The 14,390-nt window shown below is 36.4% G+C and overlaps 2 protein-coding genes across 5 annotated transcripts; one reads left to right on the top strand and one right to left on the bottom strand.

Annotated features, from left to right (window-relative positions):
- The first annotated feature begins 86 nt into the window (after positions 1-86).
- On the top strand, positions 87-6,160 carry LOC131664521 (eukaryotic initiation factor 4A-I). 4 transcript variants are annotated; one of them, XM_058935698.1, is made up of 9 exons: positions 87-145; positions 2,528-2,698; positions 2,964-3,075; positions 3,169-3,316; positions 3,396-3,505; positions 3,583-3,858; positions 4,043-4,494; positions 4,579-4,769; positions 5,957-6,160. In XM_058935698.1, the coding sequence occupies exons 2-8, from the start codon at positions 2,679-2,681 to the stop codon at positions 4,721-4,723; spliced, it is 1,263 nt and encodes a 420-aa protein (XP_058791681.1). In that variant the 5' UTR covers positions 87-145; positions 2,528-2,678; the 3' UTR covers positions 4,724-4,769; positions 5,957-6,160. The 4 variants fall into 4 exon arrangements, with proteins under 4 accessions (XP_058791681.1, XP_058791679.1, XP_058791680.1 ...); XM_058935696.1 differs by lacking the exon at positions 2,528-2,698 and having other exon boundaries at positions 92-145; positions 5,957-6,159; XM_058935699.1 differs by lacking the exon at positions 87-145 and having other exon boundaries at positions 2,379-2,698.
- Positions 6,161-7,101: 941 nt separating this feature from the next.
- Positions 7,102-14,279, bottom strand: LOC131664516 (alsin). The gene is made up of 14 exons (XM_058935685.1): positions 13,676-14,279; positions 11,859-13,193; positions 11,215-11,778; positions 10,763-11,132; positions 10,500-10,701; positions 10,248-10,428; positions 10,000-10,166; positions 9,816-9,925; positions 9,531-9,739; positions 8,861-9,457; positions 8,602-8,778; positions 8,390-8,531; positions 8,098-8,280; positions 7,102-8,018 (listed from the first exon to the last, which is right to left on the bottom strand). The coding sequence occupies exons 1-14, from the start codon at positions 14,083-14,085 to the stop codon at positions 7,971-7,973; spliced, it is 4,695 nt and encodes a 1,564-aa protein (XP_058791668.1). The 5' UTR covers positions 14,086-14,279; the 3' UTR covers positions 7,102-7,970.
- Positions 14,280-14,390: the final 111 nt, after the last annotated feature.

Below are 14,390 nucleotides of genomic sequence, written 5' to 3' on the forward strand. Positions count from 1 at the left end.
AAAATCGCAAGCGGTCGGAGGGCAGCACGCGGTCGGTCAGCGCCATCTGCAGTCGTTTTACGGAGTCGACGCAGTGACGCAATAGGAACTCGTCCTTTTCGTCGCGCTACCGTGAGCGGAACATGTCGTATACTGGTGAACGAAGGTGAGTTTTTGTTATTTTTCAATGTTTTTCCGCGTGCCAAATTACCTTAGCCGTGCGTGTACTTGGAGCATGTTTCACTGGGACTGTGTGCAAGTGTTCGTTGAGATCGGGATTGACGGGAAACACATTAAAAATCGTTGCGTGCACGCTGGCTTACAGCAGCCAGCAGCCCCTGACAACATGGCGCGGGCGCGCGCGTGTTCGCATCATCTGTATATCCATCTTCTGCGAGATACGTGCGCGACTTTTTGTCTTTTAATCTCGCGTCCGTAGCCTTGGTTTACAAAATGCATGGGAGCGACTAGAAGGAAAAGGAAAGATGCATCGGAATCGGAATCGGAAGACCGCGTGGGTGGAGTGCACCGCCTTGAGTATAACCTTACTTTCGCCTGAGTGACGAAGGGAGCGGGCGGTGAGGGAACGCGTGGAATTTTTCGGCGAGGACGCCGCGCGACAGCGCTACCAGCGTTTTTAGCTTATTCGGATGCAGCAACGGCACGTGTCGATTGATGCCGCGCTTCCTCTCTCCCGACCATGTGCTCTCTTATTCATTTTGCTCTCTTTCGCTTCACGTCTCTCATCGTACGTAGAAAAGAAGGTATACGCTTCGCGTGCAGTCACCATATAGGTATTTGACAGTCCTATCGTCGTGCGCGTCATTGAACTTGCTACTACTAGTCTACGTTGCGGCCTGTGAGAATGTCGCGTCGTCCGCGCTGCTTCGTGGCTACGAGCTAAAAATAAAAAAAGCGCGCCCCGTTGGAACACTTTTCCTTACATAAGCTCGCGCTACGAGCGGCTGCGTTTGTCGATACATCGCTTTACTTTCAACGATCTCCCCAAGAACGACCTTCGACGTTCTAGATGGCCGACATACTTGCATGGAGAAACAGGTGTCTGTTCGTCTTGTAATGCGTTGCTGAGAAATAGATGCAGAGGAAGTTGACTCGCGATTGACTCGTCCCACGCTCGGGGTTTTTATTTCGGGAAAGTTTTGCGATTGCATTTATTATTGCAGGCGTGAAGAGACGTCGACCATTGAGAAATCCTTGTGTTTATGCACATCTAAAGAAATGTCGATACGTCACGCATACTTTACGTGATTTGGAAATGCAGTCATCTGCGTAATTGTCGCCAAAAGGCAAATGTCAGAATTATTTTTATCGTATATTTATTTTTGACGCTTATTATGCCTTGTCTACGCATAGACGTTAAGTTAGTCTCACTTCAACTTACAAACGTGGAATATATTTTATTTCGTAACGTAAATAAAACTTTTTTTTTTATAAAAAACGTAAAAATATTATATTTAACTAATATTTCATTTATTTTTAGTATATCAATAGCCCTAATAAAGATGTTTTCGACCTTGAATTTTCTTCTGAAAACTAAGAAAACTACAAACTTTCACTGTTAAATCTAATGGTCTCATCTTAAAGATTTTGCTTGGACGAGGCATTAAAATACAGATGTTAGGGCAAGGTAGTAAATTCCTCATCTGTCCGACGTTTCCATAAATTATACCATTGATGAACGTTCTTCGTCAATTGTTAGTCTCCTGCAAATCTCTTGACATCGTACTGCTTCTTATCTTCAGGCACGCTTTCCCCCTCTAACGTTTAATAAATATTTGCTAATGATTTCTTAATCTTTTTTCTTTTGTATTCTTAAAATTACGAAACTAATGGTTTTTAAATTACTCGAACCTCATTTGAAGAGTATTAGGTCTCAATTAGCCCGGGGCATGCAAAAATAGGATTGTAGATAAACTGACGCTTTTTCAAGTTTGCCTATTTCATTATATAAATATTTGTTGCATTCCGAGTTTAATGAAAGTAAAAGTATTTAATTTTTTGATATTTGTCTTGTTATATATATTTTCCGGTTTTTTTTTCGAAAAAGACAAATCATTTCGCAAACATTTAAAAATATACCCACTCACATCTACTAAATCAGTAGAGTGATTAAGAAAAGTAGCCAAAATTGTATATTTAAATGTAGTCACGAAGCCCTATTAGCAGTATCTCTGGCATGTCGTTAGACGGTTGGTCCAACGCGTCCATCGTCCCCCACCGAGCAATTTTCTCAAAGGGCACGGGAAAGTGCGTGCAATTTATGACGGTCGTCGAAACGACGCGCGGGGAGGGGAAGAAACCGACGCTGAGGGAAAGCGAGGGCGGCGCTCTTATTCGGAAGCCTTTTATTCGGAAGCGAACATCGCCAGTACGCAGTCGTCGGCCAGAGCTAGCTCGGTGTAGACGTCACGTGATCAACCGCGTGTTTGTAGCATTGTACTTTGTTAAGTGTTACATAGTTCTTGTACACGCTCGTGTCTTCAGTGTCTCTTCTATCTTGTTTTTCTTGGTCATGGCACCATTGTAGAATACTGTGAGAGAGGCAAAGAATTAGAAAAATAGCAGAGGAGGTTTGAATCACGAGTTGCGACTCGTGGCCCACTGGCCGCCGAGGAAAAGCTCAGGAAATACATAAGACGGAAGCCACCAAGTCGAGGGAGAAGGAGACATCGTGCAGCATGTCGGCTGTAGATAAAGAGTAATGACGCCTCCTTTGCTGCTCTGTAATCGTTTTGTGCATTCCATTTTGCAAATGCGCGTGCTGACGCAGCGAATTTCACCCATTTTTATGCCTTAACCTTGTTTCTTTTTTTCTTTGTATATTGCCCCGAATTACAATAATAACAATCATCATGTTTGGGCGTGCACGTGGGTTATTAACAATGCGCGGAACATCTGCTTGACGCGACGATCTCGAAAGTTAACTTGATCTAATAAATTTTTTTCATTCAATTTGCTTACAGGAACGATGATCAATGGGCCGGAGATGGCAAGAATGGTCCGAGTGAGGAACAGTCGTACGCTGGGCCACCGGGCATGGACCCAGATGGCGTCATCGAATCCAATTGGGAAGTTGTGAGTATCTTGCTTTTTCTGCTACTAATATCGTATGCGTTACGTGCGATCGCGAAACATAACCTTAATGGCACTGCTTGCGACTTATTCTAGGTCGTCGACAACTTTGATGATATGAACCTCAAAGAAGAGTTACTTCGTGGTATTTATGCTTACGGTTTTGAAAAGCCATCTGCTATCCAGCAAAGAGCAATTTTACCTTGTGTCAAAGGGCACGACGTTATTGCTCAAGCCCAGTCAGGTAAGCATTCGATCGACGATTTCATTCATGCAATTGTTTTGGATCGTATGCTAAAAGCAGCATTTTGTTATTTTTACAGGTACTGGTAAAACTGCTACGTTTTCTATTTCCATCCTTCAGAAGATTGACACTAGTATGAATGAGTGTCAGGCTCTGATTCTTGCCCCAACCAGAGAGTTGGCTCAGCAGGTATTTATCTGGAACTTTACAAACAACTTTACTTACAAAATTAATAACTCTAATGTTTTCTTCGATTATTATTGCAGATTCAGAAAGTAGTCATCGCCCTTGGAGATTTCATGCGTGCGCAATGCCACGCTTGCATTGGTGGAACGAATGTTCGCGAAGACATGCGCCGCTTGGATGCTGGAGTCCATGTGGTTGTTGGTACTCCAGGACGAGTATACGATATGATTAGCCGACGTGCTCTGCGAGCAAACAGTATCAAGCTATTCGTGCTGGACGAAGCAGATGAAATGCTTTCAAGAGGTTTTAAGGATCAGATTTATGACGTATTTAAGCTCTTATCTAGCGAAGTACAGGTTATTATCATTTTTGCTTTATCTGAAGTATTGTTTTATTTTGAGCAAAAAATTGTCAGTTATATAAATGCTATTAATGTTATGTAAATATTATCATTTTAAAAATTGCAATTTAAATTTTGAATATTTTAGAGAATTAGAAAATTAATTACGTATGACTAATTTTCATGGTGTTTATTTCTAGGTCATTCTACTTTCGGCTACTATGCCTGCTGATGTGCTTGAAGTATCGAAATGCTTTATGCGAGAGCCAGTCAAGATTCTCGTCAAGAAGGAAGAGCTGACTCTTGAGGGTATCAAGCAGTTTTTCATTTATATTGAACGCGAAGACTGGAAACTTGACACTCTTTGCGATCTGTACGATACTTTGAGTATTACTCAGGCTGTCATTTTCTGTAACACTCGTCGCAAGGTCGATTGGCTTACCGACAGTATGCATCAGAAAGACTTCACAGTGTCAGCCATGCATGGTGACATGGAACAGCGTGAACGTGATCTCATTATGAGACAATTCCGCACTGGATCTTCCCGCGTATTGATCACTACTGATTTACTCGCTCGTGGAATTGATGTACAGCAAGTCTCCCTGGTCATTAATTATGACTTACCTTCAAATCGTGAAAATTATATTCACAGGTAATTATTATTTCCATATTTGCCATAAATGTTAATTTCGATGAGACTATAAAAATATTAATGCATTGTATTTTTTTCCAATAGAATTGGTCGTGGTGGACGATTCGGTCGTAAGGGTGTTGCGATTAACTTCGTCACTTCAGAAGATAAAAGAACATTAAAAGACATCGAACAATTTTATAACACACACATTGATGAAATGCCAATGAACGTTGCCGATTTGATCTAAGTCCTCGACGCTTGGTTCAATTCGCTCTAATACAAAACGATAAAAAGTAAGTGAAAACAGGGAGCTGTCAGTCGAATTTTCATGGTGTGTGAGTATAATACTGAGTGAATTCGTGGAAAAACCAATAATCGCTTGTGTAAAGCAGCGTGAATCTTTTGCGACAGAACATAAGTCCATTGGTTATTTGGATTGAATTTGTTTTACAACAGTAGACCACGCTATAAGCAAACAACAAAAACATAAAAAAAAAAAAAAAAACAATTAACTCTAATCTATATATTGTATGAGAAAAAAGGAGAACTGTTACAACTTTTGGACGGTACTCCAAGTATCTATTTCGAATACTATAATTATTACTTATATTAATTAATTAACCAATTAAACTTAGTGTAAATCAGCATAGAATCATTGATAAGTGACAAAGACGTTTTGTAAAACGCGGCAAGCCCGTTCCACGTGTGTGACCCGAGTTGTACTCGGTGGTCTCCCCGTGAGAGTTGCGGCTGCCGGTTTAGGAAATGAATTTTGTTTATTTGATAATGATAATTAATCTTTTTATGCCCACTGTAATTATGATGACGGTGAACATTTCTATTTGGGAGATAATAACTCTCCTTTCGCATTTTTTTAATTATTATTATTCTTTTACTTCGAAGCATCAAGCTACAAGAGATTTGCACACTATTTCTCTATTTACGCGTCGTAAAAACTACTCCTTTTCCATGTTTTTACTAATGCCGAGACTGCGACATGTTTGTTTAAGTAGAGGTCTAGTTGGCTATTGGAAAGGCTATTTTAATCATAAACGATCACGAAGGAGATTGTAATTTTCAAATTTATTTAGACTTATTTGTGTGAAATTTTTTTTGTATATCATAAAACCTACCTTTTATTAGACCCCTTCCCCCTCATTATTTCTGTTGTTAAATAAAAAATAAAATAAATTTAATATTCAATTCAACATTAGACTTTCTATTTATTTCGATTTTCCAAAAGAACAAAATAAAAATTGCTTTTCCGATCCAATTGATGCCACTGCATGGACAAACTGCGATGCTGATTTTTAATTATAAATGTTATCAAAAGGCAATTAAGAAAAAAAACGATATTTGTATCTCTCTTTCTTTTGCTCTGTCAAATGGTTTTTTCTTTTTTTTTAATAATATCAATCGAGAAAAAGAAATAGACTTCGTAAAAAATACCATAGCTATTACGGTGTCTTTATATTTCCAGGCATTTCTGGGCGCCAAACAAGCGGGGAAGAATATTTTGGGAAATAAAGATCAAATTATCCAAATGATATGCACTCTCGTGACTCGATCACCCTTCTAAAAAATCCTTAAAATCTTAAATACACTTCCTTGCATCGAAGATATCTGCAATCAATTTATTGTTACCTTTTTTTGCTATGGTCATGGAAATGAAAAAAAGATCGTTTTATACTTTATTAATAAAAAAAAATAACAATCCATCACGACAAAATTATGTATTTTATTCAACTGACTCCTCATTACAACTACATTGTATTAAAATTAAGAAGGCAATTGTCAAATCTTCTCATTTAACTTTGTACATTAGTATATCGTGTTGTTGAGTTGATTTATCGATGAGTCTGTTCGGGAAAGGAATTTGAAATGTCTTGCATAAAACGATCGCATGACACGAAGATAAGAAAATAGAGAGATAAAAATAACGTTGGTGACTTGAATCATATTGAATTACCTTATTTCTATTTAAACAAAAATGTTTCTCGGTTTTTTTATTTTTCATTCAACTTTATTTTCTAGTTGCCTATGTCTCTATTGTGTTAATAAAAAAATAATTTTTGCAAATAAAAATAAAAAAATGAAAGGAGATTTTTAAAATGTCAACAAAGTAACATATTAATTGCATTATTTATAAATATGTATTCTTAATTGTTCTTTGTTGTAATAAAACAGGTAGTTAGATAGGTAAATGTCATCTTTAATGCTGAACTTTGTCATTCTGAAAGAGTCGATCCTTTCGGTCTAAGAGAAAATCGCTTATTTAATTTATGCTGGTCGATAGTAGTTTAATTTTTTGCACATATTGTTGTCTGATAAAAGGTAGAAATTTCGTTCTTAAGTTGAAACAGTACAAAAAGGAATGATTAATTTTATTAAGTAATAAGCTTCATAACTTTGGGATTCACGACTTCTCGCAAGGAATGAGTTAATTTTTGAAGACTGTTTATGTCTGCCACAAACCAAACAAAAGTAAAATAAAATAAAAAGATTTTATATAGTTAGACTGAAGTTTATTAACAAAATTTTTGATAAGTACTGAAGTTATGTAACAAATGTGTTCAAATAAAAGCAGAAAAAAGTAAGCTAAAGACAAAAGACAAAAGTAGTGGTTGCTAAAACCTTGTCATCTTCCTTTTTTTTATATTCAATGAAGAAAATGAATAATGTGTTTGTATCATGTGGAATTGACGTATTCAGCATTGAAAATTGCTTAAAAGAAAATCTTTTTCCAATGGCATTGTATACATAGGTCCAAAACCATTGTGAAATAATATATAAAAAAGCCAAATACTGAATATCTAAGCATTTGCTACGTTTTTACAACTCTAAAATAACGACTGTTAACATATGCGTAGTGAATATTGTAGACAAGTAATATGTGCGAATAAATATTTATTCATGAATTTTTAAGGTTGAATCATTTATTTAATCAAGAAATCTGTGTTAAATCTTTGGATTATCATTACTGGTGAGAGTATTTTTTTTTCATTTATATACATACATTCATTTTAACTTAACAATATAAATTAAATAAAACAAGACAATTTAACAGATTTATTAATCGGTATATGTGGAATGTTAGGTTACATGACTACATCGAGGCAGGTATGTCATAATGTTTGTGCAACATTGCTCACTCATGATTCATGGAACGTGAGAGAAAAATAGTTTGAGCGACAATCCATAGACTATATTGCTTTTAACAATATCATAAATATTATATATACAATTTTCAAAATCCTACTCGTGCGCGCGCGCGAGTGTGTGTGTGTCTTTACACACACAATGGCAAGGGTTTAAATATCGAGTATATTGCATAAGAAGTTATATAATTTTTAAACATTAAATAATTTTGATTGTTTGTGACTTCTTTCCTTATTTAATTATTTATATCTACGAGTATTACATTTGCACAGATGAAAGACCAAGACATCAAGTTGACGTATTTCAGCAAATCAAAGAACATTTCCGATGCAAGCCTACTCATCAATCGCGATTTTCTCTTTTAATATATGGCCATAAATGCCCTGAAATTAAATGTAGCTGTTATATATTTTGGCAATAAAAAATTAACATAAATTATAATATAATTAATTAACAACAGACCATCACTGTTGTCAAGACATAATCGAATTGCCCATTCGTCAAGTAAGATTCCATGAAATCGGTTATAAAATGTATTTCACTACCTAACTGCAAGACACTTGCTCTAATAACAACAAAGTAAAATATCGGTATCAATTGATCAGCAGGTAATTTGTAGTTTTCATTCAAACGTTTTTGTATTGCCTGGAAAAAAATGAATTAAAATGAATATGTAGTAGAATCAAGCAAATTAGATATATTGATAACAAAATCAATTGTTTGTCTGTTAGCAATTATATTACGAAACGTTTACCTGTTCGATTTGGTAATGAGTATTTCTAATAACTATTAACTTTTCAACCGCAGAAAAAGTAGTTTTCAATTGTTGCAGAGTTTCGATTGCTTCGTTGAGAAATGTGTCATTATCGGCTGAATCAAAACTTTTCCAAAATTTCCTAAAGAAGAGTTTTATTATTACATTGACGCTTATAAAATATAAATTATCATTTTTGAGCATAAACTTACTGATCAATGCCTAAGAAAGCTAATAGTGTATTATTAGGTTGTTTGTTCCACTTGATTAGTCGTTCCCAGTAAGCGTCGTCCTTTTTCTTATTATGAAGAGCGTAAAGTACAAATAAGGCGGAATAAACGCGCGGCAGTAAGATAGGATGAAGTATAGCGGCTGCGCTTATTACTTTTCTACAAAAAAGAATAACAAAATAAACCGTTATTATTAATACATTAATCAGGTCGATGTCTAAATCAAGCATTTTTTACTCACTCTTCGTTGCATTCATCATCGTCGTCGTTGAGTTTAAATAAACTCTGTTCGGAAGCTTTTGGCAACGCGGGAAAGAACAAAGTTACAGCTTCGTATATCCTCGTTGTAATGCTTGTCAGCTCTGAAACTGCGTGCTTCAGGAGAAGCGGATGTACGCGAACACCACCGTAAGTTGCCGTGTACACAGCCGCAAGCTCATTGAGCAAAGTACCAAGAGGATGATGGGGACTCTCGAAGGCTCGAGTTAGATATTTGTGTATCTGATTGTAAGCCGGCAGAGTCAACTTTTCGTGTCCAAAGTATAAAATTTTATGTAGTTGATCATTGTCCTCTACTTCGTTGAGCTGATTGTAAGAGGAATTAAGGCTACAGTTCATGGCATTACAATTAAAGTTTTGGCGTTTTTGACGATTACGTTGCGATTTGGATATAATAGCTGCAACGTTGCTCCATAACTTTTGAGTCTCTATTTGGTGTGTCGACGGGTTTTTGGAGTTTGTATTGTTATTCATTTCAGGAATACCCAATTGCATATAAAATTGATGGAATATTGCCTTCCACTTTTGGTCCGGTGGAGTGCACAACTTGCCAAAGGATCTAAAATATTAAAACATTTCTGAAACTACTTATAATGAATGATTACGAAGAATTCATTGAATAATTAACACACAGTGGTTCTTTTGATGATTTTCCACTTATTTTGTTATTTATGTGCAGCGTCGCTGTAACTTTCACTCCCTCGTCCCATGCGCCACTGAAGTTTCCCTCTAGTTTTTCTTCATTACAGAAAGTCAAAATCCCTTTTCCACCGAAAACTCCAACGGCTTTGAACTCTCCTTCGTAATGAGTTCCATCTTCAAGAACCATGATTCCATGGCCCTGCATTTAACAAATGTTTAATATTGGAAAATTAATTGATAGAAGATAGATACTTTTTTCAAAATAATTTTCTCACCATAAATACATCTTGGACAAACATTCCCTCGTAATATATTCCGTCTAATGTAACTATCAGTCCATTGCCGTGTTTAACATTGTTGTTCCATGATCCCAAATACTTTTCGCCTGGAGTTATTGTAATATTATTTGAAAGACGTTCTCTATTTTATAGATAAAAAAATGTTGTATAGTAATATTACCAGTTTTTATATCATCTATAACACCATATCCTTGTTTGACACCGGAAGACCATTCGCCTATGTAAACCGAGGCAACAGAAGCCATGAAGTGACCTTCTTTTTTCATCCCATGCCCGTGCGGTAAATTGTCTTTGAAGTATCCTTCGTAAACATCGCCGTTTATGTAACTTAATTAAAATATTAAAAAATTATAATAACTTTTTAGACTTTCAGTAGGTTTTAAATATTTTCAACATAATTATACGTACTTCATAATTCCATATCCATTTTGCAAACCATCTTTCCACTGTCCTTCATAAACACCTTGAGTAGGCATTTCCATTCGACCTGTACCATGTATTGCACCTTTATTAAATTGACCAATGTACATACGATTATCGGCCCATTCCAACTTTCCAGATCCATTAAGTTTTCCTTTTAACCATTGTCCTTAAAAAATTTCGAATTAATATTGATTTTAAATTTGAAGAACCATTGATGAATGTTATTGAAGGTTATACCAGTGTAACTGGCATCCTTATATACGGGATGCTTCGTAAACGAAAAAGAGCCAGTTCGTATTTGCGGAGGCATATGACTAGCAGATCTTTGAAGACTATTTTTAATAGTAGTTTGAAATGCGAAATACCACTCGCTGCGATCAGCTGCTGTTGGTGTATAAAGTATAAAACTGTCTTCTGGTGTTGTTATCGATATGGCATTCTACAATACAAATTATTGGCTTAACATCATAATTAACAATGAATGTTTGACTTGACTTTACCTGTAATGCATCTGAATCTGGTAGCATTTCCACCCATAATAAAGGTAAACGGTGTGCAGTATAAGTAGTGCCGCTAATGTGAATAAAAACGTCGCTAAGCAGAATAAACCAATGTGACGAAAATCTGCTAGAGTTAAATAAAGAAATATGGTGCGAGAAAGATTCTCTAACCATACGTCTTTCGGGAGTTCGGAATTGTTCTACGATTTTGCCGGAACCTTCCCAAAAGGATTTTGTACTTTCAGCTTCTTGTAAGCGTTTAGTTTGTTCTTTCGATAAGTTTTCCCATTTACTTAAGACCTCTTGTAAGTGTTCTGTCCGTATATTTCTATTATCCATTTTAATTATACTTTGTATTATATTTATATACCTGTGAATGAAACGTACTGAATTCAATGCAATAGCAACACTATGTATACGAATTTACTTTTTAAAACAAAACTAATTATTACCTATTCAAATGCCGCACAGGATACTGTAAAACAAATGCAATAATTGTTTCATTAGTTAGATTAACACTGCCTGCATTTATTTTGTCTTTGAAAACGGTGGAAAGTACTTCAAGTACGTCAATCAGCTTTGCGATTTGTGTGAATCCACTCGAAGCGATGATATCACAAACTGCGTTCAAATACGCTCGATAAACACCGATAAATTCGTCAGCATTCGCGATTATGACGATCTCGTGAGATTCGATAATGCGATTATAACAATCCCATAAGCTACGCACATTCAAAACATTCACGCTCAAAAATTCGCCGTAACAGCGGCAAAGTGTATCATAAACGTTCACTTCGCGAATAGTTCCACTTTTTTTCTGAAAAGGCATTATTAAGTTCCGATGCACAAATAGCGTTTCCTCTAAAAATATTTGTTGCTCTATCAGAATATCTGATATTTCGCGTACTAATTCCTTTGTTACCGTGCAACAGCTGTAGTTATCTGAACAAAAGATATTTTTTAAAAGACAATCTTTTATATCTGGTAATTCCAACGTTGACATTACACCGGAAGATCTGGAAGTAAGTAGATAATAAGCGATTGAATCACTCACAATGAAATGATAATGAGAAAGAAAAAATGGTCGGCAACTCACTTGTGTTTTCCCATTAAAAAAATCTTTTGATCTGTCATTATCAAGCTGTGATCGCTGCCAGTTGCAATATCTTTTGCTCGCTCTTTGGGCGACAAGCGTATGAAAAAATTGGAAGAAAACAGCTGCGGAGATTTTTGATCGACTTGCGAACAGTGTGCAACTTGCATAAAATTGTTCCTACCCCAGGCAAATACTCGGCCGTCCAGTGTTAGCGCCAGGGTATGATAAGCACCACATGCGATTTTTTTGATTCCGCAACGATTGAGGATAGTCACTTCGCGTGGACGCGGCCTATTAATTATATCTCCTACACCTAATTGTCCGTACTTAACGTCACCCCATGTCCATACTTCGGTCGACAGTGCGCTGTTACCAGTTTTAATTAATAAACTTATTTTCTCGTTCAATCGTTTTTCCACCAGTTCGTGCTCCGATGAGCCTCCACTCGATGACCAAGGTATGTCATCACAGCGTAAACTATTTATTAAACTGCCTGCAGTTCTCTTTGATTCTTCTATGCCTAATTCTTCAAAGTTATCACTTAAATCATCTTTCACGTCGTTCACGTCAGAACTACCACTGACGTGTCTCGACAACGTCACAACCTTATCACCCACTGTTTTCACTCCTTCATAAACTAAATTGGCCATATTTGACACATTTTGTTTAATGAGACTTGTAGGATTGTCTATAGTATCTAACTGAATATCGTCTTTTGTACTGCCATACGATGATACCCAAGACAGTTGTCTCGTAAGAAATTGTCTCGCTGCCTCTGTATTAATCAGAATCACATTTTTTTTTGCATCTTTATCAGATTCAAGTACTTCATTTTCACATATATCTCCATTTGAATTCACATTGATTGAATTTGGGATAATTTTTTCTTCCATGATAGATTGAAAGACGTCTTCTTTACTTGTACTCGACAATGCACTTATTGAATTAACGGAGTAACCATCGCTGCATCTGCGAACATCAGCTATGGGACCAGTATCTGATGAAGTAACACTCATCGAACTTGGCATTATATTACTGAGGCACTGAGAACATGATTTGACAAAAATTTCTTGCACGTCAGCCTCACTGTCTACATCATCTTTTGAAACTTGAGATAGCTTTCTTACTAAAACTACATAAAAATTAGATCCACATGCTACATCTGAAACAATTCTACCGTCGAAAAAAATTACTTTCTTAGGTTCCTGAGATTTAATGTCAATTTGGGGTTGGTCACCACTTGCCCATAGCTGACCATTCTCTGTTACAAATAAAGCAGAATCATCATTAACTGCTATTGCTATTACTTTGGCTATATCACTGCCCTGTCTGCAACTGTAAGAAAAACAGTACAACTTACAGTCGAAAAAACATCTTAACGCTTATAATAAATTTTAATGAAAAAGTATAATTTTTGTTTCATATTCTCTAAATTACACGTAAAAAAATTTTTAAATATTATCAATTTACTAAATAAAAGAGTTTGTGGAATATGCCAAATGATCAGTTTAATATTAACAGCACCCTACTTCTTCAAAATTATTTACATAATGATAATAAGCAGACTTAAAATAACATTATCAAAGTGATAAATTGTTAATGAGATTGCTATTCAAGTAGTTATTGCAAAGTTCTTTGTTTCATTAAAAACAAAAAATGTTATCGAGCTGATTAACGTGTTAAAACTACCAAACAATTATTATCATAATTTTATTCTTTCTGTACAATTGTTTGGAGTTCTAAAATTGAAACTATTGCATGGGTTGTTAATGTATGGGAGCCTAGATATAAAAAATAAACGAATGAGATCTACAAACCCATGATTACAGTATTTGATATCTTCTCTAATAACAATAGAGTCAATAATATTAAGATCTTGAGGGTTGATTTTGTGCACACAACCATCAGTGGTTACGACAAAGAGATATTGACTGTTGGCAGCCACATCAACAGCACTGAGCTGGCTCTTAATTAGTGACAATAAAGTCAGCGATGAATCAGCCCCTTCACTGGCAGTAACAACCTCTCCATGGTAGAGGCTACAGGTAGTTGTCATAAGAAAAATGCGATCCCCAACAGTGACGAGTTTGGCAAGTGGTCCATCGAGTTGCTGGTCGACGGCAGCTGCATTGAGGCACAGCTTATCTGGGCCTCGCCATAAGTGCATAGACGAAGATGGGATGTCGGCACCGACGTCGACGACGGGGTTTTCCGACGAGGATGACATAACCTCGCGCGAGTTGCTATTGGCGACTCTGCTACTGATGATCTGTTGCCGCGGCTCCTTGTCACGTTATTGTTGACGATATTGTCGTCACTCCTGGCCATTTAATCAATTGGGCGTCGCGCGAAAACATTGCTGAATGAACTTGCACACCAGATACTTGCTTCCACTCACCCGCGTATCTCATACACGATTTATGGATGCTGTGTACTTCGTATACGAGGAACGAATTGGTATTGTATATGTGTGTGTGTATATGTAAATATATACATATATAAAATATGTATACACAGTTTACACAGGCGTCT

The sequence above is a fragment of the Phymastichus coffea genome, unplaced genomic scaffold (assembly GCF_024137745.1).
Source record: "Phymastichus coffea isolate CEN01 unplaced genomic scaffold, Cenicafe_Pcof_1.1 PCOF00044, whole genome shotgun sequence".
Classification (NCBI taxonomy): domain Eukaryota; kingdom Metazoa; phylum Arthropoda; class Insecta; order Hymenoptera; family Eulophidae; genus Phymastichus; species Phymastichus coffea.